The sequence below is a fragment of the Gastrolobium bilobum genome, unplaced genomic scaffold, assembly GCF_033153095.1.
Source record: "Gastrolobium bilobum isolate Gb01-03AN ecotype WA unplaced genomic scaffold, APGP_CSIRO_Gbil_v1 utg19213, whole genome shotgun sequence".
Lineage (NCBI taxonomy): Eukaryota > Viridiplantae > Streptophyta > Magnoliopsida > Fabales > Fabaceae > Gastrolobium > Gastrolobium bilobum.
Genome location: NW_026898822.1, coordinates 389546 through 417484, shown reverse-complemented (window position 1 = coordinate 417484; position 27939 = coordinate 389546). Strand labels below are relative to the sequence as shown.

The 27939-nt window shown below is 35.6% G+C and overlaps 4 protein-coding genes across 4 annotated transcripts; 2 read left to right on the top strand and 2 right to left on the bottom strand.

Annotated features, from left to right (window-relative positions):
• Positions 1-331: 331 nt before the first annotated feature.
• Positions 332-12934, top strand: LOC133284376 (mediator of RNA polymerase II transcription subunit 33B-like). The gene is made up of 10 exons (XM_061481375.1): positions 332-1103; positions 1559-1890; positions 2024-2115; positions 2485-2836; positions 3906-4116; positions 7345-7459; positions 7619-7780; positions 8102-8768; positions 10861-11067; positions 11435-12934. Exons 1-10 carry the CDS (start codon positions 382-384, stop codon positions 12553-12555), a joined length of 3981 nt encoding a protein of 1326 aa, XP_061337359.1. The 5' UTR covers positions 332-381; the 3' UTR covers positions 12556-12934.
• A 2053-nt stretch (positions 12935-14987) lies between these two features.
• LOC133284410 (heme oxygenase 1, chloroplastic-like) lies at positions 14988-17329 on the top strand. The gene is made up of 4 exons (XM_061481417.1): positions 14988-15461; positions 16095-16318; positions 16856-16963; positions 17065-17329. The coding sequence occupies exons 1-4, from the start codon at positions 15227-15229 to the stop codon at positions 17155-17157; spliced, it is 660 nt and encodes a 219-aa protein (XP_061337401.1). The 5' UTR covers positions 14988-15226; the 3' UTR covers positions 17158-17329.
• Positions 17330-18624: 1295 nt separating this feature from the next.
• LOC133284371 (uncharacterized) lies at positions 18625-19191 on the bottom strand. Its single transcript, XM_061481370.1, has one exon. The coding sequence runs from the start codon at positions 19189-19191 to the stop codon at positions 18700-18702; it is 492 nt and encodes a 163-aa protein (XP_061337354.1). The 3' UTR covers positions 18625-18699.
• Positions 19192-20669: 1478 nt separating this feature from the next.
• Positions 20670-26836, bottom strand: LOC133284407 (elongation factor Ts, mitochondrial). The gene is made up of 7 exons (XM_061481411.1): positions 26313-26836; positions 26116-26205; positions 25839-26013; positions 25327-25511; positions 24373-24498; positions 21620-21708; positions 20670-21116 (listed from the first exon to the last, which is right to left on the bottom strand). Exons 1-7 carry the CDS (start codon positions 26703-26705, stop codon positions 21074-21076), a joined length of 1101 nt encoding a protein of 366 aa, XP_061337395.1. The 5' UTR covers positions 26706-26836; the 3' UTR covers positions 20670-21073.
• Positions 26837-27939: the final 1103 nt, after the last annotated feature.

Genomic DNA, 27939 nt, shown 5'->3' with positions numbered 1-27939 from the left:
AAAATCGTAATCTTATCTCATTAGTATATAATAATAACTTAATGAATTAGTTTAAATAAAAAAAAAAATTCGGTTTTCCCATTGACGACTACAATTCGTCAATTTCAATTTTGTTTTTGTTACTTTATTTAAAGTATTTATTTAAAAGGAATAACATCAAAATTTCAAAGTCTCAATTTGACAATGAAAGTGATAGATGGAAGACAGAGGAGGGTTCTTCGATTTTTACACGCCTCCGAAGCGGACTTTTCAAAATTTTGAGTTTTATTAGAGATTCAGAGACACACACACAGAGAGAGAGAGAGAGAGAGAGAGAGAGAGAGAGAGAGAGAGAGGGTTGGTTACTGTGTAGTTACTAGTTAGTTGAAAATTGAAGAAGAGATGGGGGGAGAAGGTGTGTGGGAGGGTGTACTGGAGCTTACGAAGTGGGCGCAGGAGAAGAAAACAGACCCTCTGCTATGGTCAATTCAGGTTACCTCAACCCTCAACTCCGCCGGAGTGTCCTTACCTTCCGTCGAGTTAGCGCACCGACTCGTCTCTCACATCTGTTGGGAAAATCACGTGCCTATCACGTGGAAGTTTCTCGAGAAAGCCATGGCCGTTAGGATTGTCCCTCCTTTACTCGTCCTCGCTCTCCTCTCAACGACGGTTCTTCAACACACGAAACGACACCTCCACCCTGCCGCTTACACACTCTACATGGAGCTTCTCAACCGACACGCTTTCTCACTCTCTTCTCATATCCATTCTCCTAATTATCATAAGGTCATGAAATCCATTCATCATGTTCTTCGCCTTTCCCAAGTATATGCCTCCGAACCCGAACCCGAACCTGGAGTTGTTCTTGTTCATTTCGTCTTCGCAATTGTGTCGCAGTTACTCGAAGCATCATTAGCCGATGAAGGTTTACTTGAACACAGTAAATCTAGATGGCTAAACGGATTCGGTGATACTGATGTAACGATGATGGATGGTTCTAACTACTTCACCGATCACAAGGAGGGTTTGCATAGGAAAAACACAGCAATGGCTATTGAGATGATTGCACACTTTCTTCGAAACAAAGTCACTTCAAGGATCCTTTCCTTGGTTCATCGAAACATGTAACGTCTTTCATTATTTTTTTACTTTTTTCATTACCAGTTAGTTAGGATGTTCATTGAAGGGTTTTTTGTTTAGGGATAGGATATTGTAACATCAGTCAATGTTACTACCAATCAATTTCACCGTTAAATTGATTATGTTAATCCAACGGTTATATTTATTTACACCTTTGTATAGTTATGATTTCTCATATGTAGTGCTTTCTATGGTTATGATTTCTCATATTTAATGAATATGAAAGCATTAAATATAATATTATAACCATACAAAGGTGAAAATAAATATAAAGTATTAAATATGGAGAATCATAACCATATAAAGATGGAAATAAATATAACCATTGGATCAACATATCGGTGAAATTCATTGGTAGTAACATTGGTAGTAACACTAATTGGTTGTTACAATATCCTTCCCCTTTTGTTTATTTATTTATTTATTTGTTTGTTTGTAGGCCAATACATTGGGTACCTTTCGCTCACCAATTGCAGCGACTTGCGGCAAACTCGTTGGTTTTGAAGAACTTGAAACATGTCACTGCAGAGTCGCTTTTGCCTTTGGATTTCAAGTCCAATGGGCTTAAGCTTTTGTCTCCTGAATGGAAGACAACACCTAAGCTCGAACTTAATGCCGTCATGGCTGCTAGTGCTGGCTCTCAGATATCTTGTGCTGTTCAATCTCATCATGATAGTTGGTCCTCGCTTTGGCTTCCTATTGATCTTATCCTCGAGGATGCTATGGATGGCGATCATGTCGCGGAAACTAGTGCTGTTGAATGTCTTACTGGTATGCGACTATTCACAAATATCATAACTCTTGCTGGACTTAAGTGTATCTGGCATCTATCTATATTATAAGACGTTTGCTTTTTCAAGTAATAGTGAGTTATTTAGTTTAAGTGATTCTTGGCTTTTTGCAGGGTTGTTGAAGGCTTTACAGGCAGTTAATGGTACTGCATGGCACAATGCTTTTTTAGGTTTATGGATCGCTGCACTGCGACTTGTTCAAAGGGTAAGATATGGTCCAAGGGAAGTTGATTAAGTAAATATTTTGTAGTTGCTGATTTCTTTTCTTGGGGTGAAAGGGAATTCCTGGAAGGAAATGCAGTCTAGTGATTTTATTATTTTGGGTGGGATGACCTTTTTTTTTAATTCTTTTTTGAGTAATAGCTTGATAAACTTAGAAACGTGTAAGATGTGGTTATATGTTAAATTCAGTCATCAAAGTGAAAGATAATGCAGCATTTCATTTAAGCTCTAGTTTGATTTTGTTGGTAGATTTACATTTAGCTGATGTGACACTGTAAATTTGCATGCTGCTGGACTCTATTCACTTGTTTAAAGATTTCTATTTTTTCTATTTTTTTTCTTGTTCTTTTAGGAGAGGGACCCAAGTGAGGGTCCTGTGCCTCGCCTTGATACCTGCTTGTGTATGTTGTTGTGCATTACAACCCTTGTAGTTGCTAATATTATCGAAGAAGAGGAAGGTGAACTGATTGAAGAAGCTGAGCGTAACCCAGCAAATCAAATGAAAGACAAACAGACTTTGGGAGAGCGTCGTGGGGAATTGGTTATCAGCTTACAGCTATTGGGTGATTATCAGGGTTTACTCAGTCCACCTCAATCTGTTATTTGGGTAGCCAATCAAGCTGCTATAAAGGCTATTATGTTTGTGTCAGGACATAATGGATACTTTGAAAGTATGAATGTTAATGACTTGCCCACAAACTACTGTAAGTAATTGCTTTTGGTAACATAAATATGTCAATTTGTTGGTTACTGAATGAACTCATGTAAATAGTTGCACTTTGATATGTATCCTTTTTCCTGTAGTATGTGCAGACACAAGCAGAATAAGAGCCTAAAATATAAAAAGAGGGAGGGTTTTAAGACTGGGAAAAATATTTCTGCACTAAATGCAGATAAGTTATCTACATTTATTCCCAAAACGACGTCGTTTTGGGATTGAAATCTTAAAAAATTATAAATATAAAGACTATTATAACTCTGAAATAAATTAAAATTAAAAAAATACCATGATTTCTGTTCCAAAACGACATCGTATTGGGCTCACTGCAGATAACTTATCTGCAGTAATTGCAGAAAAAGCGAACCCTTTAAGAATAATTAAAATCAAAATTTTCCAATTGTATCTTTATAAACATCACCTTTATCCTAAACCCATATAAATGCAAGATGGTCCGTATTATATGTATGCTTCAATTTATGCTGTTAATTGTTCCTTAATGAATTTTCAGGGGTACATGACCTGCCCCTCCTCTCTATCTCAGTCTTGGCCATCATAATTTTTGTCATCAATAGTTTATTGTTTTTAATTTAGCTTGGTTCCATAGGATTTAATCATATTTTTGTTGTCAATGATGTTAGAGAGGTAATATAATTCCATTCATGTATTTTCACCTAACAACTTAAGCTTTTAGAATTGTTAGTTCACGACATGGTATCAGAGCTTCTATGACCAAGTGGTCTAGAGTTCGATCTTTGCCGCTTCCATCTTAAAATATAAAGTTAAATTTTGGTGCAAATGCATTGTCCACGCTTCAAGGTCAAAAGACTCTTGCATGAAGGGGTAGGTAGGATGTAATATAAAACCATTCACATGTCGCCTACCTCCCTAAGCTTTTGGGACTTTTGGTTCTTGACAAATGATCTAGTTTTATTGTTTCCTTCTTTTATTTTTTCTCAGTTGTGCTGGTCTCGTATAGGCCTTTTGATGTTTGTTTTAGACCCCTAATCATACCTCTTTGAGAGTGACACTTCATATTTTGTGTTTTCTTGCAGCTGGTAACTTATGGCATCTGATTATTGAGGCTTGTATTGCAAGACATCTGCTTGATACCTCAGCTTATTTCTGGCCTGGTTATGTGAGTGCACCTTGCAATCAACTACCTCATAGCATTCCTAACCATTTGCCTAGCTGGTCATCATTGATGAAGGGATCATCACTAACTCCTCCATTGGTTAATGTCTTAGCTGCAACTCCTGCTTCCTGGTATGCTGCTACCTCATATAACATATATCACTTTTGTCCCCATCCCCCCCTCCCCCCTCTCCATAGGGAACTTGGTTGGTTCAGATGGTTTTGTTTATTCATATAAACAGGACTTATAGCTTTTCATGATCACTTGCACTCTTTGTGAGAGATGCTCTTTCCAAAATGGCAAAACAACAATGACAAACTCAAGAAATATTATATCATCTAGTTTTTTTGTTTCCCATTTTGTTTCCTTTTCACTACAGCTCCTTCCTCTTGGTTGTGTTCTCCCCTTGGATTTTTAAATGTTAATTCTCTTTAAAGCTGCTATGTGCCTGTTGAGATATATAGTCTCACATTGGTTGTATGTACAACTAATGTGAAGTTTATAAGGCTTTGAGCACTCCCACCCTTTGAGCTAGCTTTTGGGGTGGTGTATCCCAAGGTTCTTTACATGGTATCAGAGCCTCGCTGCTCCCCCTTTCTCTTGTGGAATTTCCTAGCACAGGTAGGCTGGGCCTGTTGCATCATCCACTCTTCAAGCTCAATGGGCTATCGTGTGAGGGGGCGTGTTGAGATATATAGTCCCACATTGGTTGTATGTGCAACTAATGTGAAGTTTATAAGGCCTTGAGCACTCCCACCCTTTGAGCTAGCTTTTGGGGTGGTGTATCCCAAGGTTCTTTACAGTGCCTTTGAATCCGTTGAATTGTATTATAAATTCCATTAGCAACCTTCATTCGATGTATCTTAGAATGTTCTAAATTTTTATTACTTATGAATAACCCTTGGTTGGTGCCTCTCACTCCGCTGACCAAGATCACTCTTCATGCATCAGTAGTGTGAGTATTTTGGGCTTTTTAATGTAGGTTTTGTGTGTCCTTTTACTTCATTTACTGTGAATAGTCAAGATTAGACTTTATTTCGTAGGATTTAGGATTTCATATTTAACTTATTTTCTTATAATTTGTATGAAGGAGGCTAGTTTTGTAGAAGTGGTAAGGGTGCTTTTTTTTTTATTGGAAGGTCACAAGTTGAGTCTGAGGAACAACCTCCTTGTAAAAATGCAAGGGTAAGGTTTTATACAATCAGTCCTCACTCCTACCCTTACAAAGTAGGGAACCTTGTGTACTGGGATTTGCCTTGTATGTGTTAGACATATAATATAAAATATAAAATCATTCATCCATCAGAATCCTTGGTGCCCCCCATTCTTCTAATAATCTTCTAATAAATATTATGAAATTTCTTACCACGAGTAGGTAGGTCTGTGCATCATCCATCATTCAATCCCAATGGGCTCTTTTGCGAGTGCGCGTAAGAAATATAATAAAAAAGTTACACGCCATTAAACCGCAATTAGCAAGGGTAGGATGAGAGTAATTTTTACACACAACTTTTTTCCTTGTATATTTGCAAAGAGACTATTTTCTGAATTCGAACCTGTAACCTTTTAGTCACAAATGAGCAGTTTTACCACTGCTCTAGGCTTGTCGTATTGTATTAAAAATATAATATAAAATATAAACTATTCAACTGCTTTCACCTAACAGTTTAAGTTTTTGGGAGAGTTGGTTACATGACAAGTGTTAAAGCTGTAATTGGACTTCAGATTCAATTTTTTGGAAAGTAGGGTTTCTTATCTCTCCTTGTACGTTCAGGCCTGAATATCAGCCTACTTTTTTGTGTGTTCTATTCTCTCTTACTCACCCAATTAATCTCTAGATATCTCTCAGCACATGCTAATTTTTCTACAAAATTTATCCTGCATCAATTTGTATTAGCCAACACGATATAGTATTGTACTTAAGGGAAAGCTTTGCTGCTTCTTGTCTAATGCCCATGCTTGTGGTTACCCTGTGCAGTTCTTTGTGTTGGGTAATGGGCCATTCTTTTTTTTCACTCTACAACTTTTTATAGTTGTTATAGAAAATTGCATTAGCATGAAATTTATTCATCCTGAAACTGAAATGGTTGAGATTGGTGTTGATTTGGGTAAAGGTCATAAGTTCAACTTGTGGTAACCTTGATGTACCTCACACCCCCCCCACCGCCCCCCCCAAAAAAGGAAATTTATTCTTCCTCATCCTCACCTCTCTTTCTATCATACACAAGCATTTATAAAGAAGAGTATGAATGTCTTTTTCTATATTTAATGTAAAATGTAAATCTTATTTGGGTAAGATTCTTTTCCTTGTTTCCTTGTGGGTTTATGCTCATGTACATGTTTTTTTTTTTCTCCTAAAGTGCTTTCGTTGTTGCTCATTCAGAGGAATTGGAGAGCTCTTTTGAGCTGATGCTTTTATGTTATCCTGTTTCTTTTATTAGTTGTTGTGAGGAGGATTCCTGATCTTACTGCTCTGAATTTCTCTTCTCTTCGATAAATACTTCTTATCAAAAAATTTAAGTCTTTAAAATATATTATGAATTTATGATATTTTAAAAAAAATGATGAGTATGGCATGTAAAATACATAATAAAGGATTAATATTAAAGTGTCAGATAATTAGATATACCATTTCTAATATATCAAAGTTGTTGACTACCTTTTCTTAATACAGCCTGGGCAGGTTAATACCTAGTCTATAGGCTTTATTACTCCAAGGAATCTTGGATAAAGGGACTTATTTCATCTGGAATAGAAAAGAGAAAATTACTTATTTCTGAGGCAAAGTATTTGTTGACTACCTTTTCTTAATACAGCCTGGGCAGGTTGATGCCTAGTATATGGGCTTTATTACTCCTAGGTATCTTGGATAAAGGGACTTATTTCATCTGGAATAGAAAAGAGAAAGTTACTCGTTTTTGAGGCAAATTAGGATAGCGAGCCTTGAAGCAGTGATAAGGTTGCTGCTTGTGCCCGAAAGATCACGAGTTCGAGTCTGGGAAACAACCTCTTTGTAAAATTACAAGGGTAAGGCTGCGTACAATCTATCCTTGCTTCTACCCTCACAAGTCGAGGAGCCTTGTGTACCGAGATTTGCCCTTTGCCCATGCCCTTTCTGAGGCAAAGTAGCTATAGATACATAGATATTAAATAGGCACTGACACATTAAGTATTAAAGCACTAATGGAGACGTATATGTTTGAAAGTGGTAGCTGTCTAAAAATTGGCTGTAGTATTGCCTAATTCCTGGGCTTCAGTTACACCTTTCTATTTCCTGATTTCAGTTATATCAGATGCTCTTTTTTGTATATTTACTAGTGGTATTGCAACTGAATTTAAGCTCATGGATTTAATGGAAGCTTAGCAGAAATAGAGAAAATATTTGAATTTGCAATCAATGGCTCGGATGAAGAGAAGATATCTGCTGCTACCATTCTTTGTGGGGCATCTCTAGTACGAGGTTGGAATGTGCAGGTGATCCCGACACCAACTTCATTTGGCTTTCTCATAATTAGAAAATCTTACTGGAATATTTTTATTTCCTTAGTTCTTTATCTAGTTCATTTTGCTCCCTTCCCTTTCTTTTTCCCTCGTTTTTTTTTTCATGTTTATAATGATTATATTTGTTTACAGGAACATGTCATTTTTTCCATCATAAATTTGCTCTCACCTCCAGTTCCCCCAAAGTACTCTGGGACTGAAAGCCATTTGATTAGCCATGCTCCATTTTTGAATGCCCTTCTGGTTGGAATTTCACCCGTAGACAGTGTTCAGATAATCTCCTTACATGGTGGGGTATGTTAAAATTCAATAAAGTTTGTATTCTGATTCATACATGTAAATGGCAAGTGGTCTACAATCTTTTCTACTCAAAAAAGAAAAGAAAAGAAAAGAAAAACTAATAAAAAGGACAAGTAATTTTAAGAACCCCCCTTCCCCAAAAAAGAGAGGGGGAGAGAGAAAGTTTGTATCTTCAGTTCACTTTTAAGTTATTATCAATCAAAGACAATTTTGAAAAACTTTTTTTTGGGAGGGAGGGGGTGTTTAGTAGATAAACTATTGTTTCATTTAGTTTGTTTCCTGATTCTATGCAGTCATTTTGACATCTTCTTTCAGGTTCCTCTACTCGCAGCTGCTCTAATGCCAATATGTGAGGCTTTTGGATCATGTGTTCCTAATGTCTCATGGACTGCCCCAAGTGGTGAAAAACTCTCCTGCCATGCAGTGTTCTCTAATGCATTTATTCTCCTGCTGAGATTATGGCGGTTTAATCATCCACCTCTTGAACATGTGATGGGGGGTGCTGCAACTCCAGCATTAGGATCACAGTTAGGTCCTGAATACCTTTTATTGGTTCGGAATTGTATGTTAGCATCCTTTGGGAAATCACCAAGAGATCGAATAAGAAGCAAAAGATTTTCAAAAATGATAATTTTTTCTTTAGAGCCCTTATTTATGGATTCCTTTCCAAAATTAAACATTTGGTATCGACAACATCAAGAATGTATTGCATCAACCCGCTCTGCTCTTGCACCTGGAGGGTCTGTTCTTCAGACTGTTGATGCCCTACTAAGCATGATGTGCAGGAAAATAAGTAGAAGTGCTCAATCATTGACACCTACAACTTCAGGAAGCAGCAATTCATCTGGTTCTTCATTGGATGAAGCTTTGGTGAAACTCAAAGTGCCTGCATGGGATATCCTTGAAGCAGCTCCATTTGTTCTTGACGCTGCTCTTACAGCTTGTGCTCATGGAAGACTCTCTCCTCGTGAACTGGCTACAGGTTTGCCCAGCTTCCTCATGAATGTATTCATGCCTTTTTTAATTTGCTTTTATCATTATGTATCAATGAGAACTATTTCAAGATTATAGTGAGGCTTTTATGCTTTAAAACATGAGTGTTAGAACTGTGGAGTAAGGATATCCTGTGAACAGATAAAAGAAGAATGAACATGAATTCTGATTGCTAGAATAACTTAGCAAGTGAAAAAGACTGTATAAATGTTTTCTATAACAAAAAAGATATTAAACTACCAAAATCTCAGGGCAACTGTCTACTCATTTACTTGATGATCCTAGTTCATTTATCAGTGAAATAAAAACAATATTGTTAAAAGATTTCTCAGTTAAATGTAGGTAGCGTCCTTATTAAATTTTAGGGTGTCAGGAACCTCCTATTTAGGAAGCAGATTAGAAGAAATAATGGTGGACCCAAAGAACTGTGTGGGCCAGCTAATGTTAGTTAAGCCTAGTTAGTTCCCAAACAGTGGGGTTAACAGGGCTAGTTTGGGAAATACCAACATAATTAGTTAGTTAGGTCATGGGGATTATACATATCGGGAGGGAATACATGTAGACGGTCTGATAGTTAGTAAGAAGAGAAGCAAGGTGAGAGACTAAGAGCCTGTTTGGATCCTCTTATTTTTAAGCTAGAAGCTACTTATAAGCTAAAGTTAAAAAAAAGAGCTTAAAAAAAGAAGTTAAAAGCTGTTTGGAAATTACATAAAAATTTTAGCTTAAAAATTAAATAAAAGCACATATTTCAAGAAAATTATCTCTCTCTCTATCTTTATCACTCTTCATTTTTAAAAAAAGCACACAATTCAAGAAAAACAGATAAGAGCTTAAAAAAAAGCTCCTCCTAAGAGCTTTTAGTTTTCAGCTTTTTTCTTCATTATTAAAAAAAGAGCTTTTCGTTATAAGAGCTTTTTTCAAAACCTGTTTGGCCTAGCTTATACTTATAAGGAGCTTCTAGCTTAAAAAAGAGAGGATCCAAACAGGCACTAAGATTTCTCAAGGTTAGGAGAGTTGTGAGAGAGAGAGTCTTTGTAATTTTCTACTATTCTTATCAGAAAACTCGTATGTTCTCTGAGGGAAGGAATTCATCAAGAAAGATTTAATCAAGATTCTGCTTATCTTATGTATTTTTCCAATTCCCAATTCCAAATTCTTGAGCCAGTTTCTATCATAGGGTTTCATAATATAGGATTTATGTTCTGGTGCATTGACATTTGGTTAAGTTCATAAGGGGTAAAGGTGTAGGAATCGGTGAAACAGATACAAGACCAAGGGTACTAGACAACATCACCTAAAAAAGATTACATAATTCAAAAATGATGATGTTGATAATGATAATCATGATGATGATTCATGATTATACTATTGTGGTGCCTTTGATGTGGGGCCAAAAATGATTGGAAGCATCCAAGTGGTGCTTCCAAAGTGTCTAGTATCAGAATGTATTAATTTACTATTTTTTCTTTATTAGAGAAATATATTATAAAACTTAATTTGGCCTTCATCTAACAACTTAAGTTTTTGGGTTGAATTGACACTTTTAATGGTATTAGAGCCTTTTTGACTAAGTGGTCACAAATTCGACCGTCATCACCCCCCCCCCCCAAATTAAATAATTGAATATTATGGAGTTTCTTAGCACAAGTAGGTGAGTCTGTGCATTGACCACCCTTCAAGCCCAATGGGCTTTTGTACGAGGGTGTGTTATTCACCTAATAGCTTAAGCTTTTGGTTTGAATTAATGCTTTACATGCTTTAGGAACTATACTAGTGTTTGTGTTGGACATGCAATGTTATCTTTCGGAGTATATCTCTTTACTGGTGCTGTATCACTTACAATTACAAGGAGAAGGAAAAGAAGTTTGAGGGCTGGCCAATTATGGTTGGTAACTCAATTCCAAGCTCCTAAACTTGCTTAGGCTTTTAGATTGTAACTTGTTGGATTAAATATATGTTAATATAATAATCGTAAGTTTAGGAAAGCAATAAATTGGGTCGCCAATGCTTTTTTCTTTAAATTTTTTTAAGCTATTTGCTTAGTAAGTTACTAAGTACTATGTGCTTGCTTTTTATCTCAGGTCTCAAAGATCTTGCTGATTTTCTTCCGGCATCTTTGGCTACCATAGTAAGCTACTTATCAGCTGAAGTAACACGAGGCATATGGAAGCCAGCTTTTATGAATGGAACTGATTGGCCTAGCCCTGCAGCAAATTTATCCATTGTCGAGCAACAAATCAAGAAAATTCTAGCGGCCACAGGTGTTGATGTCCCAAGCCTCGCTATAGGTTAGTGGGTTTATTTTTTTATTTGTTTTGTTCTGTGGAAATATTAATTGAACAGAAATCCTTAGATACCGTGCCTTCTTTACAAGATCAATTTATCCTTTCCTTGGTGATTCTTGCAGCATTTATGTCATTTTCACTCTGTAGGCCAACTAGTCATTTTTTGCATATTCATAATTCTTTTCAGAAGTAATTCATGGGTGATGAATAAAATCTCAATTAGCACTCTGCTGTATGATTGACCTAGAATTATCCACTCACTGTCTTTTGAGTTTGTGGCAGGCTAAGTTTGTTTTGATTTTCTATTTATATGGACATACGGCTTATTATATCAATCTGTTGACACTTCATTTTGAACTGCTGCAAACAGATGGGAATGCTCCAGCTACACTTCCTTTGCCTTTGGCGGCTTTTCTAAGTCTCACTATAACATATAAACTGGATAAATCTTCTGAGCGCTTCCTTGTCTTGGTTGGCCCATCTTTGATTGCCCTTTCTTCCGGTTGCCCCTGGCCATGCATGCCTATTGTAGGTTCTTTGTGGGCTCAGAAGGTGAAGCGTTGGGGTGACTTTTTTGTATTCTCTGCTTCTGGAACCGTCTTCCACCACAGCAGGGATGCTGTAGTTCAGCTCCTAAGAAGTTGCTTCACCTCCACCCTTGGGCTTGGTTCTGCGTGTATTTATAACAAAGGTGGTGTTGGCGCCCTCCTTGGTCATGGATTTGGTTCTCACTTCTTCGGAGGGATTTCTCCAGTTGCTCCTGGGATTCTCTACTTGAGAGTATACAGATCTATTAGAGATGTCATGTTCTTGACAGAAGAAATTGTCTCTCTTTTGATGCTTTCAGTTAGAGATATAGTAAGTGGTGGGTTGCCAAAGGGTGAATTGGAGAAACTAAAGAAGACCAAGTACGGAATGAGATATGGACAGGTTTCTCTTGCTGCATCAATGACACGTGTCAAGCATGCTGCTCTTCTCGGAGCTTCATTTCTTTGGATATCTGGTGGTTCAAATTTGGTTCAATCTTTGATAACAGAAACTCTACCTTCCTGGTTTTTATCAGCCCAAGGGTTGGAGCCCGAAGTGGGAGAATCTGGAGTTGTGGTTGCTATGCTGAGAGGTTATGCACTGGCATGTTTTGCTGTACTTAGTGGGACATTTGCTTGGGGTATCGACTCTTCATCACCAGCATCAAAACGACGACCAAAGGTTCTTGGGATTCATTTAGAATTTCTCGCGAATGCCCTAGACGGGAAAATATCACTTCGATGTGATTGTGCAACTTGGCTTGCATATGTGTCTGGGATTATGAGCTTGATGGTGAGTTGCACACCACTGTGGATCGAGGAACTTGATGTGGCTATGTTGAAGAGAGTGAGCAAGGGATTAAGACATTTGAATGAAGAAGACTTGGCTCTGCGCCTATTAGAAATTAGAGGGGCAAGCGTCATGGGTGAGGTAGCTGAAATGATAAGCCAAAGTAGATTTTAGCCGGCCACAACTTGGGAGCATGGTGCACATGTGCCTAGACCTTTTTTGCGCAGTTTGGGATTTTGATATTCTTTTCAGGAGGAAAAATGGCACTTCATTTGCTACTTGCTACCATTTCTGTACATAGCAATGTAAATTTCATAGATTTGTATCATCCCTTGAATTTTGAGCAGTTACATGTAGCTAACTTTATAAACTGTTGAATTATGCAAAGTATTACAGTAGATATTGTCATCATTTGTTGTTAAGAGCATTAGCAGATTTTGTCCTTGGTCATGTGGGGATATTTTGGTGTATTATTTTTGGTCCTTATAAAACATCTCGTACGGATCGGACTCTTAATTAGTGAGTACTTAGTCGTTTTAATATTATATCAAAAATCAGCTTTTAATTCATGGTGATTGTATATCTAATGTATTCTTTTAATTTCATATTTGTATCAAAACAATATTTGGAATAATTTGACTAGTTAATTTTCTTAAGAAGTATTCTCACCTTTATCTCATAGAGGACCTTGGCCCCTTATGTTTTTCAACATTCATTGCTCAAAATCTGTACTCATCTCATGCTGTCTGGTTTAACTATAACTCTTCTTTGAGAACAGGTATTTATATTTCCATAGAAGCTTGAGTGTGTTACTGTCATTTGATTAGAACTTCTGTGTGTTTGTAGTACCTTAGGTGAGGAGATAATTTCAGGAGGTCAGGGCATCATAACCCAGATCTTTCGGAACAACGTGCAAAGGATTGAGGCATTGGAACAATGTCCTAATGTATTTTAAGGATTAAATTGAAAATTTATATAAAAAATACCCGTTTGAAAATTAAGGTATATTGGATTGTGATTTTAAAGGATTATTTTTGGACAAAAAAATTTATTTGTATACAATTAGGACTTTAAATGATTAAAAAAATGTTATGTGGTATTCGATTAGGATTTAAAAAAATTTAGAGTTTGTAATCCAGTAGTATTCAATTAGAATTTTAAACAAAGGTAAATAATATTGTGGTATTTAAAAATCTGACTGTTTTAGTGAATTTTCTATCGTGTGGATTTCGTAGGACTTTTTAGTGAGAAGTATAAATAAGATGCCTATCTCACAATCTCACCTTAATCCCTAAGATTTTTTGAGATTTCTTTATTGCAGTATCTTCTTCTTCTTTTGGCGAGTCGACTCGCTCGAAATCGGGTTTTGCAATGGGAGCTTCGTCAAAGTTCAAAAACAGAATATTTTCGAGCGATTTTTGAGAGTTTTGGATGTTTAAAAAATGATTTTTCAAGCGTTGTGATTTTTCTTGACACAAAATGTTTGATTTTTGTATTAAAAACAACATAAATGGAAAAACAACAGGGGAACAAAAATTTTCCAAACTAATTTTCGCTTTACATCAATGAAACAAGATCGATTAACGAAAGATTGAAAATTTCACAATATGAAAATTATGTTTCGTAACAATACATTCATGAATGAAATTTCTTCGTTATAGGAAACGATTTCAAACAATTTTTCTGTCAATAAATCATTAAAAATTTATTTTTCAAAAGCAATCAATTTAAGGTTTCAATGTAATGATTGAAAATAATTGAATTTTTTTCTAAACTTTCATGTAATAAAATCCAGAAATTTAGATTCAAAATTTTCTTAGAATACTCAATAAAAACAAGTTAGAAAACTCATTGGTTAAACTCAAGAGTAAGAACGAGACGATGCTAATGCGTGGAGGGCTAGTATAGATATATGAAGAGCTGTTACTTAGTAAGACATCAAGGTATATCAAATTACTAATTGAGAAAATGCAGATAACTTATTTGCAATAACTGGCAATGCCCTTTCTCTCTGCTCCATTTCCCTCGTTTTTTTCTCTCTTTTAAAAAAGGCAACATGCTACTATCAGATCTCATTTTCAAATTTCAACCCTTGTTCTTAACACGTCTTCTTTCTATCTACTCGAATTCCTAATTGGGTAAGAAGAAAAATAAATTGCTCCATAATTTTTGTTTTTAAAAAATATTGTCTATGTTGTTGTTTTAAAAGCTACGACGTCGTATTGTATTGTATTTTATTTTAAATAAATATACATGACCCATCCAGATACAAAAATTGACCGGTTCGCATCGGTTTATACCGGTATACCGGTTCAATTACATGTTCGATAGATTTTCATATTAGATAAAATATGTGGCAAGCTGGGATAGAGAAAAGAAAACCATCCCTTCCATTTAAGGAGAAGGCACAAGACAAGACCAGACCTGTCAGCAACAGTGGTCTCTGCTGCTTATTGATTAAATCGTATCATTTCCACACACTAACTCCTTTGCCGTATCAATCTAATACCATTATTTTAACATTTCTAAGCATCTTTTTATTATTATTATTATTATTATTTCTCCTATGTCGCTTTTTCTTCTAAGGTTGCTGCTTGAACCTTCAATTGTATTTATCGTGTGTCGCATTTGTCACACACTCTTATCATCTAAATTCATTTGCTGCTTCACTTCACATCAGAGATTTCGTGCACTCAACTCTCTTCTTCCAATACCAATCATCAATCATGGCGTCGCTTGCAGTTACACCTGTTGTTTCTCAAATCCAATCCCTTTATAACAAGACCCAAGACCCGTGTCTGTCTCATCATCACCTCATCTAAATTATCATCGTCGTGTTTTTGGGATGTCCAAGTCCAAGGGGTTCGTTGAGGAGATGAGGTTCATAGCCATGAAGTTGCATACCAAGGACCAGGCCAAGGAGGGTGAGAAAGAGGTCACGAAACCCGAGGAGAGAGCTGTTACCAAGTGGGACCCAACCATTGATGGTTACTTAAGGTTCCTCGTCGACAGCAACTTGGTTTTTCATACACTTGAGAACATCATTGACATTGAAGATGATGAGGCTGCTTATCCTTCATGTGAGTTGTTTTTGCATTTGCTGCTATGACTCTCTATTGTGTAATTTAGTGGGAAAATATGTGTTCCGTCTCTTAGACAGAGATGTCCGGCCGATGGCTAACTGATATATTTTATATAGGATCTATGTGCCCTTTCTCAAGATATCCATGAATGAGATATTTTTGATGGTAGACAGATCACACTGTACACAATAATAATCAACATAGTCAAGACGACGTGAGGTGTGTACACAATGACAGCTAAGAGAGAGAGGATTTAGAATGTCTATACTTTATTGGCTTAACCCCTTATTTATAGATGAATTACCTGACAAGAGTATACTTCTGGGCCTCTTAGGAATATTGGGGGTTCAAGTGCAACTGCTTAGCTGTCTGGATAAGATCGTCGTTAATAGAAGATTCCATTCCTTGTGTGCTTTCCTTTATTGGACCTTGTAGAATAAGCCTTTATCAGGTCCATAATCAAGTGCAGAAGCATTAGATATGATTTCTAATTATCATATATCTTTAAGCTTCTTCATATTCTGGAACTTGTTCTTAATTGTCTTGTTCACTCAGCTTTCCATTCCTTTAGCATATTCATAACTAATAATCTGATTGTTAAATGCTTACGGTTTCATCTGTCTTTCATAGATGCTGAATTCAGAAATACTGGATTGGAAAGGTGTGCTAGTTTGGCAAAAGATTTGGAGTGGTTCAAGGAGCAAGGTCATACCATTCCTGAACCTTCCTCTCCTGGTCTTACCTATGCACAATATCTTACGGAATTATCTCATAAGGATCCTCAAGCCTTCATTTGCCACTTTTACAACATCTACTTTGCCCATACTGCCGGTGGTCGAATGATTGGGAAAAAGGTAACCAATTGCCATTCATGCCAAAAAAAAAGGTTAAATTATGCAGCCCATCTTTGGTTTTTACTTTTGAGTGTCATTATTAGGCTGGAACATCTGTTTTATGATTAATATGGCACATTCACATTGGGGGATATTTTTCATTTCTCCTCTCCATGTAGCATGTTACTACTACTATATATTTCCTTGGAGATGTAAAAAAGATAGTGAAGTTTTTGATGAAGTGGGAATATCTCGACTTTCTTTTAAATGGAATAGTTCACAAAGTTTTACAAGGCTTGTAGGTATGTATATAAGCTGGTATGTCAGATTTTGACAATTCCCACAATAGTTGTATCTATATACAGATATTTGCTGTGTTGTGTTACATATGTTCTATGTGCATTATTTTCTTTGTTGTGTGTAACTACTATTATGCTGATGGTAATTAATCAATATTACTAATTGTATACATACATGTTTGGATTCGCTTATTTTGCACTTAGAAAAAAAATTAATAATGCATGTTACTTTCCAGCATCTTAAACTTGACTTTTACAGGTTGCTGAAAAGCTACTTAACAGCAAGGGGTTGGAGTTCTATAAATGGGATGGTGACCTTTCCCAGTTGTTGCAGAATGTGAGGGACAAGTTGAATAAAGTTGCTCAAGTAAGTTTAAGTTTCTTGAACTCTCTTAATTCTTTTCATACGGTTCCTTTGCTGAAGTAAGTTGAATAGAGCCTTTTGGAATTCCCTTGTTTTTTTATCAGGAATGGACTCGGGAGGAGAAGAACCACTGTCTGGAAGAAACAGAGAAATCATTCAAGTTCTCGGGAGAGATTCTCCGTCTAATTCTATCGTGATAATTGGTTCTCTGCTATCTATATAATCATTTTGTATTGAAGTGCATGGCGTTATAGCTTAGAACATTATGTCTGTCATATGTATATCATTGAATTTTCAATTCGCTAATGAATACTTTATACAATGATAATATTTTACCCAATCAGTTGCTCAGATATTGAGCACTTTATACAAAGCTATATTATTCATCTTTTGTTTACTTTGAACCCACTTTCAATTGGTCTTATCTTTCCTCTAATCAGTAACCCATGAATTAATGATGAATTTGATTCCATTAACATATTTTGACTTTCTTTTCCTCGATTATAATTTGTATCAAGTCTAAAGCCAAAACCAAAATCCAACAAAGCATCAAGTCTAAAGCCAACATACCGAATTCAATATGTACAAGTCTTCACAAAGCATTTTATCTTTAGTACTTAAAAGCTCATTTATAAGGGTATTTGATAGTTGTATTAAACATCTCAAAACAATTTTAAAGTATATCCTTTGCATTGTGTAATATATTATGTTAGATACACTTGTTAGGCTATTTGAAATTAGTTTGTGTGTACCTGGATAGACCTACCGGGTTTAGGCCTAAAGGCCTAAGCTCACTTGCTGAAAATTTAAAAGTCTCGATACTCGGCAAGATTTACCCAGTTTGGGCTGCAAACTCGTAGATTGTTACCCACGATCCTTCCCTATTCTCTGATACTCACGATCATCCTCTAATTGAACTCCATTAAGGCCACGATCACCATGATAATTGTATCCTAAGACTAGTATAAATACATCAACAGTACCTAAATACAGACACTTCAGTTACATTGCATTCAACCACATATACCAAGCCTTATATGATCATAATCCCATACACTTTGAGCCTTACATCATTGATACCAGACGGACCTATACTCAGCATTGCAGTATAGCCAATACACTATCCTAACATCCTAACTTGTTAGTTGGTGTTCACTTGAAACAGGCTCAAATTTGTCATGACATAAATACTAAATAGTGTTTATTAACCCTTAACTTTATTTTACAACATTTTAATTAATTAGTAAGCTCCTTATTTCATCCGTAGCCTGTGGTTGTTGCTACATTTGGGATATAATTTTTCATACTTATTCATCATCTTTCCTTAAATCAAACATTAAAAGAGTTGATTTTTTTCTTTAAAGAGGCCATTTGTGAAAATGTTTTAGATCTCAATTCTCCTCACCTCTTAAATTATTGAAGCCACTTATCCTGTATCAAGAGTTTAACCATTTGAGGACAAGGGAGGACAAAAGAATAGGATAATAGTACTTCTAAGTTGAATGTTTTGATTTAGTTTTGGTAATACATACAATTCCAATCATAGTAAATAAAAGGGTTTTTTTTTTTCCTCACGTAACATGAGTTAACATCTTTCATGCCATAGATACAATAACAAGTCGTGAAGTTCACTACTTGTTAAAAAAAAAGAATAGCACGTATTTCGATGTCTCACAACATAAGAAAACAATCCCCAGTTGCATGAGAAAATGATTTAGGTAGCTCAAAAGAAAGACCATTCATCTTGAACAGAATGGCTCTTCTTCTATGGTCTCCAACAAAGGCTTCTTAGACCTGCACATGGACAACCTGTGCATGAACTCTGGGTTAGACAAGTCTTCAATGTCATCCAAGTTCAACTTGGGTTGTGATTCCATTTTCTCTTCCTCAGGAATAACTCTCACTTTTACCCTTTTAGCTGCGGCGTTGGCAGTGAGTAACAAAGCACCCATGTCAGCTGCTGTAACCGCAGAGTTAAGCTTCTTCATTGGAAGCATCACATAAACGTTGCTAAACTCGAGTTCTTCATCAGCATTAAGTGCAGAAAACCTTCTTCCAATCTTTAGAGAGCGAGTGTTTACGACAAAGAAGCTTGGTATCTCAACCATAAGCTCTGCTGCTTTAACTGATTCATGAAACTGCTTGATCTCTCCACTTGGGAATATCACCTTTATGCCTCTCCAGTTCTTGCTTCCTGGTCTTGATAGAGTGCAAGATATGTAGTTCCCCATATATATATATATACTTCACACACACACACAACCTTAATAAATTGCTGAAATGTACTATTGTAGAGGATTTGAAGCTACAAGTATAGGACTTGATCTTGATCCTGAGAGTAGTGAGGGCTAACTAATTAAAACTTTGAGACAAGTGTTGTTGAGGCTTTCAAGTTTCAACTTTCAAGGAATGATGTACATATATAAGGGGGATTGTGAACAACTCCAACAAGAAATTTCAGATTGGAAGATTCAACGGTTGCCAGTTATACACACATAATAAGGTTGACATTGTTTGTGATATTGTCCGCGTTAGGATTGAAAAAGCACCACAAGAAAAAATAAATAAATAAATAAAAATATCCAATAAGATGAATGGGAAGCTTCTTTATCATTTTCGAGTTTGTGATAAGCTATTTGTTTAGTTTTTATAGTCAGACAAGCAAGCTTATGATCGGTTGCTAACTATTCCGTGTCATTTCTTTTTTCTTTTTTTTGGAAATATTTCATCATTTCACTATTAGTCTGATTCGGGACAGGTCCAGGGTTAAGACTTTAATCCTCTTCCAAAAGTGATACTGAAAAAGATCAAACACATACCCTTAGCCAATTCTGTGTCATTTTTAAGAGCTGAGCTAGGTTGCCACCTAGCATTATTAATTTATTATTGTTCTCACAGGTGGTTTATGCATTAATGCCTTCGGCACAAAATAAGGAAGGAACTTTATTTATTCTATTTTTTTTGACGCGTAAGTATAATTTAAAAGCATGTGAACTCACGGATTTGACCTTTTCTAAAACACTACTAAACTTTGCGTGACATTATTATTTTCGGTGACGGTGTCGGTTAGCTTGTGCTAATAAGTAGTAGCAGCTCATCATATTCACGGGATGGTTGGTTCCACATTTCCAACTTTCCAATACATTCTTTTCTCTTCTATTTTATATAGATATATAAAAAATTATATCATAGATGACATCTCATTCTGTGTGGAACACCTCCTGGCAGTGGCAGGTAGAATCTACTGATATTCATAATTAGTTTATTAGCACATCAGTTCCGTACGCCATTGCGGTGATAAATTATTTTAGATAAGATACATTCTTTTTGCAGGCATTGCATTATTTTTCGCGTGATGGGAAATCTCATGACGCCTTCGTAAGGATCAATTACTTTTCTTTATCCACACACATCCTGCTAATGAATGTGTTAGAACCCTTGATTTTTCTTTGCTACATTGAGTGTACCCGAGCCATACGGCACATCACTTTTCCAGTTAACAACCTAGTATTAATAACACAATCATATCGCATGTCCATGTCATAACTGTCCGACAAAGTTTTAGGGCTTACGACTGGCTTGAGATAATTTGCAACAAAACACGACATAGTCAAAGTTTAATGAGGTTAAAAGAATCGGATCACTCGGGACTTGAATCGCTTTAAAAGAATAATGAGGTTAAAGTTGAAAACTTAATTATATACCTTCAAGCAAAGATAAATCAGGCTACGTCTGCTTTTAGACAACCGTTTGGCTCATCCTAAAGAGAAGCTCAACATATCAATTTATTTGTGAGCTTTGTAAAATTAAAATCGAGAAACTTTGTGAACTCACAAAAGATAGAACAAAACTCAAGTAATTTGGAAACGACGCCAATGTGTTTCTACTATCTCTTTCTTGGGCTTTGCATATATAGATTGGGAGAGTGCACCATAACAGTCTAATTGAAGTTTTCCACTGTGGAGCAAAATTTTCGACAGAATCCTGTACCTCAGAACTTCCCAGATCAATAAACAAAACATACCTGTTTATTATCAGCTAGAGAGCAAAAGTCTTAAAAATAAACCCGAGCTGTCAGAAGTTTCCTCCATGAATGGACAGAATCGCCTTAAATTAGGCAGCCTGAGCAACAGGTTCAGATGCATCTGCTTCTTGCCTGAAAATTGTAGATGGTCAGTGAAATTGTTAAAATTAACAGTAAAATCAACTAACTTCCCTGACACGAAAAACAAAATGAGAATTTGATCCACAATTGTTTTCATTCGTTAGTAGGAGGGGGTCAGTCACGGAATAGGATGCTGCGAAATCAAAAAGAAACTTTAGGCTAAGAAATGCTATAGGCTATACACATTACACCGTTTTTATCATGTAAAACAATTTAACGATTTCAACTGACAAAACCACATTGCTAGAGACATGTCAAAGTAATCTCAGTGTAACGTATACCCTTTAACCCTACATCCTGCCATGACTGCATGATGAACACACCCATAACATAAATTGTACAGCAATACATAACTAATTAAACCACACCATTTAATACTATCTGATTAAACCATTAAATTGAAGACCAATTGCAATGTCTTTCTTTAACGGTACATAACTAGACTCTAAAACAAAATAGGAAAAGAGAAGTGACAAAAAAGGTACAGGTTTCACCTTCCAATTCCTTCCCCAACCTCCATTCTGAGAAAGCTCAGAACCTTCACAGATGAACCGATCTCCTTGGATAGATTATCGAGCACCGCCTGCAGAGAGGCATGAAAGTTACTAGATAATAAATGATAAAACAAACAAATTGGTTCCATATATATATATATACACTAAAAATAGAAAATACGACATATCTAAAATGTATGCATTTTATACTTTTAATGCTAATTAAAGGCACTAGATTTGGAAGCTTATCATGAAATTCTACATCAGAGTTGTGGTCTTGGAATAAAAAAAAATGCTTACAGGTACTGCACACAACAGATCACCTTCATTTGCTGGTCTGTGACCAGAAGACATCTTAAGACCTTCCTAGAGTTTGAATGGCTTTGAAGGCTAATAGCTACCCACGGTTCTATATTGCAAATTTGACAGGCAGAAACTGCTCAGATTCCCAGCATCAAACAGGTTTCTCAATTCTTATTTCTTATTCCTAGAGTCAGAAGGATTAATTGGAATAAGTAGGACTCCAATGATGTGATAGGAACAAGTCCCTGTTAGCAGACCCCCAATCAAAAGTAGGCCTGTCTCTGTTATTTTAATTAATTGAAACAATTAGATAGTTAGAGAGGGAGAGGATGACAGGATATGAGAGGGTGTAAATAATAGGAGGGAAATAAAAGTGGAGATGAGAATGGAGGCTTTGGAGAAAGGGTTCAAGAATTGGAAAAGAGAATTGAGGCAGAGCAGGAGACTTAAAATCTCGAAGGGAGGTGTAAGAAGTGCGATTGAGAAGAATTGGAAACTGTAACTAGCACGGTGGTGGGAGCTCCAATGGGTGGGGCAGTTTTGAGTGCTTTGGAAAATGGAGATGAGAAGATTGGGAACGCTGATGGCAGACCAGTGGAAACGGCAAGCAACAATGGAAAAGGTTGGAGATTCCTCTGTTTTCATGGGATGATGCATCTGGTTGGGTGAATAGGTTGGAACTTGGAATGATACTTCCAGATTAGAGGACTTTTAGGTGCGGAATTATAGGAAAAAGTCAAGAAAGGGATGTTTTTTAGTTGTAGTGAGACATATAATCCAGATCATCTATGTAAGAACAAGCAATTTCATGTAACACAGATAGAGGAGTGTTCAGAGGAAAGAGAGAGTAATCACTTGGGTGAAGGGGAATTTTCTGATGTTCACCTCAAGGACAAGGTTCAACTTTAGGGGGGGGACTATTGTTGGTAGACTCCCAATCAAAATTGGGTCAGTCTCTTTTAGTTAGTTAATTGGAAAGACTAGTTAGTTAGTTAGAGAGGGAGAAATGACAGGATATGACAGGGTATAATTAATAGGAGGGAAATAAGAGTCATCAGTTTTAGACTTTTGAGCAGAAAACCGGATGGAGAGCCTAGGTCTCTCGAATACCTGGAATGAGAGAGTTTGTACTTCATGTTCTACGCGTTCCAGATCTCTGTCCAGTCTCACCTAAATGCCATCTCCATTCAGTATCACCTTAATACCAATTCAGAGATTGTGGGTTCTATCAATAAAGATCTCATCTTTTTAATTCAATTCTGGTCCAGTTCTATCAGTCACCCATGGTGTTTCAAATAAAGAGAACCAAACTCTTATTCCCCAAGTCCCCCCTTCCTTTTGCCTTTTTCAATTGAGAACACAATTGACACCTTATACCAAATTCTTAAGTTATGATTGCCTACGACTTTGATGCAGGAGCTGTTTGCAGATTTTTGAGTCTGTCATACATCCACTATGGTATTGAATACCTTTGATGCCAGTGTAACATAATAAAGAATTTTAAATGCCACAGAAAAAAAAGCCTAATAAGTTTATAGTAGTCCAGAATTCCAGATTCTTCTGAATGGCTTATTTAAGATAATATATGCCCACTACCACAAAGCCACAGTTAGGTATTTCTTTCAGATAACTGTAAGAGTTAAACCAGGAACTATTACTCCTAAGTAAAATTACTACGTATATTGCTGCTACCTTTGACACAACAAGCTGCCTTTAATCCTGAATATGAGGCTTAATTATATAAATCATTGATGAACAAAATTATTTAGTATCTTCACATGGATTTAATTCAGCCATCAAAATCTAATTGTGAAGTTAGAAATTGGGCAAAAACAAAACTTTGAAGCAAGACCTACATTTTCTTTTAACACTTAATACAGCCATTTGATACAGCCTAAATTGGGTTATATCCATTGACAACTAAAAATCATCTTGCAATATGTTTGATTTTTTATAAATTTATAACACATGGATAAAATAATGATACGAGTATCTATTCATTTCTCAATCCAGGATGCAGACAAACTCTATTGTTTCAAATGTTTTATCTGTTTTTGCTAAGCTTTATTATTTTACTTTAAAACCAAGCAAATGACTTTTCTTTTATTATATATCAGTATAGGGGGCAAGACTGCAAGAGTGTAATGACAAGTTAATATTGAAAGAGCTCTTCTATGCAATAAGTGAGTCATATACTCATTTATTATTGAAATGAAAATGGTAGTTAGCAATGTATAATGGCATTTTCCCCCTCTTTAAGGATAAAGGAAGTGTCAAATAATATAAATAAATGAAGAGAGTGATGGATTCTGAACAAACAGACGCAAGTGTAGAATTTTCATTTCTTTCATCAATCAAAATAATAATATCGACCAATAAATATAGCCATCACATCATAATTTCAACTTTCTCAAAATGGATCCAATTCAATTCAGAGAGACCTCACATACCTTCACATTCATAGTATCATTCATAATAAACTTTTGCTCCATAAGCACAACTTCCTCAAAGTACTTGCGGAGACGTCCTTCAACCATTTTGTCTATGGCCATCTGAGACTTACCGGAGGATTCTGCCTGAAATATTAAAACCACACAGTTTTTGTTCAGTTTCTATAATGTGGTAAAGAAAGTGGTACTTCATCACATGAACTATAAGAAATAAGAAATCCAATGTGAGATAAATATTAAGCAGACTGCATTTGCTAAACAAAGTTTTCTTCAATTCTGACTTTTAAGTGCTAGTTAGAATTGGATTATCAAAAAGTTGAATTAGTCTAACTAGGGCAATCCTAAATCCTCACACGAGTTGCTAGAGCCACTAATGAAATGCTCTTAATCATCAAGGCATAGGTATATATAGCAGATAAAAAGGTCAAAGAGAAAAAAGGACTATATCTATGTATAAGGAAGGGGTTTATCGTTCTTGTGCAGGTGTACCTTGCCATAGTCCATAGAAAGACTGGTTCAAATGTCAGTTTTCCCAACTGAACCAAACCTCATCAATTGAAATATAATTATTTAAACCGGACTAAACTACAAGCCAGCTTAAACCACCCAAAAATCCTACAACACAGTCTTAAACGTCCCATTGAAGGAAACTTAGAGCAGTTGCCAGAAGGTCAGCTGCATCTATGCAAGCATTGCAACTTTCATACCAATCTCCCCCTAGCAGGAAAATATTTGTTAACTAAGGATACAAAAGAAATTTGAATTAGAACAAAACAATCAATACAATAATTGAGAAGGGCTCATTCATCTAAAATTTCAAAATTGAATTATACTTAAATTAATGATGAATTTTAAAATAATTCTTACAGATCAGAACTTACAGAACCCTAATCATATGTCTATAACAATCACAATTCAACCTATACTTAACTCCGAAAGAAATAAAAAAGATACCTGAGATTTAAGAATTTCACGCTCATTTTCTAATGCATCTGAAGGCACAAGTTCCCTTGTTAAGAATAATGGTTTCGCTGCCACTACATGCATGGCCAATTCTGATCCAACACGCTGAAGAGCATCCACTTGGGTTTTACCATCATTTACTTCAAGAGACAAAATTCCAGCAATGCGGCCTAAACCTAATTAAATAGGAGGAAGTCAGGATCCTTGTCAGGTCAAGTTTCTAGGTGTTGCAAAGAATTTGGTACTTCGTATAAGATATTGCAAAAGAAAACGATAATGACTTCACTTCACTTCATGACCTTTATGTGTGCTAATGTGCATAAGTGCATGTTGCCTCTGAGTGCCAGCGTGCAGATGCAACAGTTGCAGAATACTCATAAGTGCATGAATTAAAGGGGAAAAAAATTAAATTTCCCCCTATAATGGATCCAACGGTATTTGAATTGGATTAGTCGAGTAATCGATGAACTAGTGGATATATACAAAAAATAAATTTCAACTACCTGGTTGGGGACTGGTATGGAGATATGTAGATATAAGACCCTGGGGTGACGCGGGCATCACATAACCTCTTCTTAATCTAATATTCTCCCCCATCATTGCAGCCACTTCAGTGATTGCATTGTGAACGGTTGTTTCTCCACTTATCTTTGGATGTTCAAGATTAAACTTCATCTCCTGGTGAAAGTGAGTGATTTAAATGCATATTCGAACAACTAGAATTTTATATGGTTGAAAAGATCCGAAAAATTCAATTATAAAAAGTTTAGTATAGTTAACCTCAAAAGATTGAGGTCCAACGTGAAAAGGAGCAGAAAGCTGGTGAGAAGAGTTATCAAGCAACAAAGCTTGCTTAGCTAAAGATAATGCCTGCAATTTGAACAACAACAACAACATAATAATAATAATAATAATTATAATATCATAAGATGCAGAGTAAGTGTGAAAGGAATATCGAAAGGATAGGGAAAACAAACCAAGTGTTGAAAAATATCGTTCCTGGCAACAAAATCAGTTTCGCAATTGAGTTCAATGAGTGCAGCTTTGGAATGGTTAAGAGCTAGGGCAAGCAAACCTTCAGAAGCGGTACGAGAGGATTTTTTGGAAGCCAAAACTATTCCCCTCTTTCTGAGTTCCTTGTGAGCCAAATCAATGTCCCAATTGGAATCAACAAGAGCAGCTTTCACGTCTTTAATAGGAGCGCTTGTTCTTTCTCTCAATTGCTTTATCAGATTTAGATTCACTTGCTCTGAGCCTGAAGCTGAAGCTGAAGCAGAAGAAGAAGAATAGTGACAGTGACGTCCACAAGTAGCAGCAATAACTGAAAGCTTAATACGAAGACGATTGGCGGCGGCTCCGTAAAAAGCCATAGCGCTATGAAAAACCTAACACACTGAGGGTGGATTCAGGAAGCTATACAAAGAAGATAGTTAAACTGAGAAACTGAAAAGATGTTGGAGAAGAACACTGAACACCTACTACTATCTCCGAAATTGCACACAAGGGCTTTCCACATTTCACATTTTCAAACACAGGGCAAGGGAATTCTATATTATTATTATTTTTTTTAATTTTTTCTTTTCATTGACAAATTAATTTTTCTAGATGTTTATTATTTGTGATATTAAGAATTTTATTCCAAAATTTTCTAAACTATAATCAACACAGACACTCACCTCAAGCAAATTAAACAATGTTGTAGTAACTTGGTTTTAACGTTTTTTTTCCTAAAGGCATTTTGTAGGGGAGAAATTTTTTTTATCTCAGAATCTCGATTTTCAAAAATATGATTTTTATATTCATTTTACAATAATATCCGAAAATTAAAAATTTAGAAAAATTTAATTTTTCGAAAATCCTGAAGAATAACGCGTATCAAATGCTTTTAAGATCTTGTTATGTTAAGGTAATAAAAAAACACATCAAATATCTTAAAAATTAAAATTATTTAATATTTATTTCTCAATAAATTAGGATAAATTATAGGTATCATTTTTATTTTTAACGTATGTCTTTATGACGAACGTGGATAAAACCATTTTTTTTATAAAATATTATAAATTATAGTTGTAAGTCATTTTTTATATACATGTAAAAGTAAAAAATTTAAGGATCGTGCAATAATCATAATTTAAAAATGAAGAAATTCTTTTCTTTGTATCTATAAATGTAGTTGCAATAAAGAAAAAAAAAATAAATGTAATGAAAGAAAAATACCTTTCATAAAAAGATTGAAATACAAATTGAAATACAAATAAATGTTAAATTTCCATATTGGAAAATATTGGTAACTTGCATGATTCACAGTTCAACTCAAACCATACAAATAATTGAGAGCATTTCCTAATCTCCACATAGCAAGATATTGAAAGAACATACGAATAATACAAAAAAAAAAATGCATAAACTTGCACCTAAATCCAAAACATGAGTCTTTTGATTCATGTCAGTCATCAAATAGTAATATGTCAAATGAGATATAAAACAATTTTTTTTCTAAAAAAAAATGTTTATACATCACATGGCATCTTATTCTCTCTCTCTCTCTCTGTTTTTTAATTGATTGTCATTTGTTGAAAGTTTTATTTGTTGGGTTTGATGAGA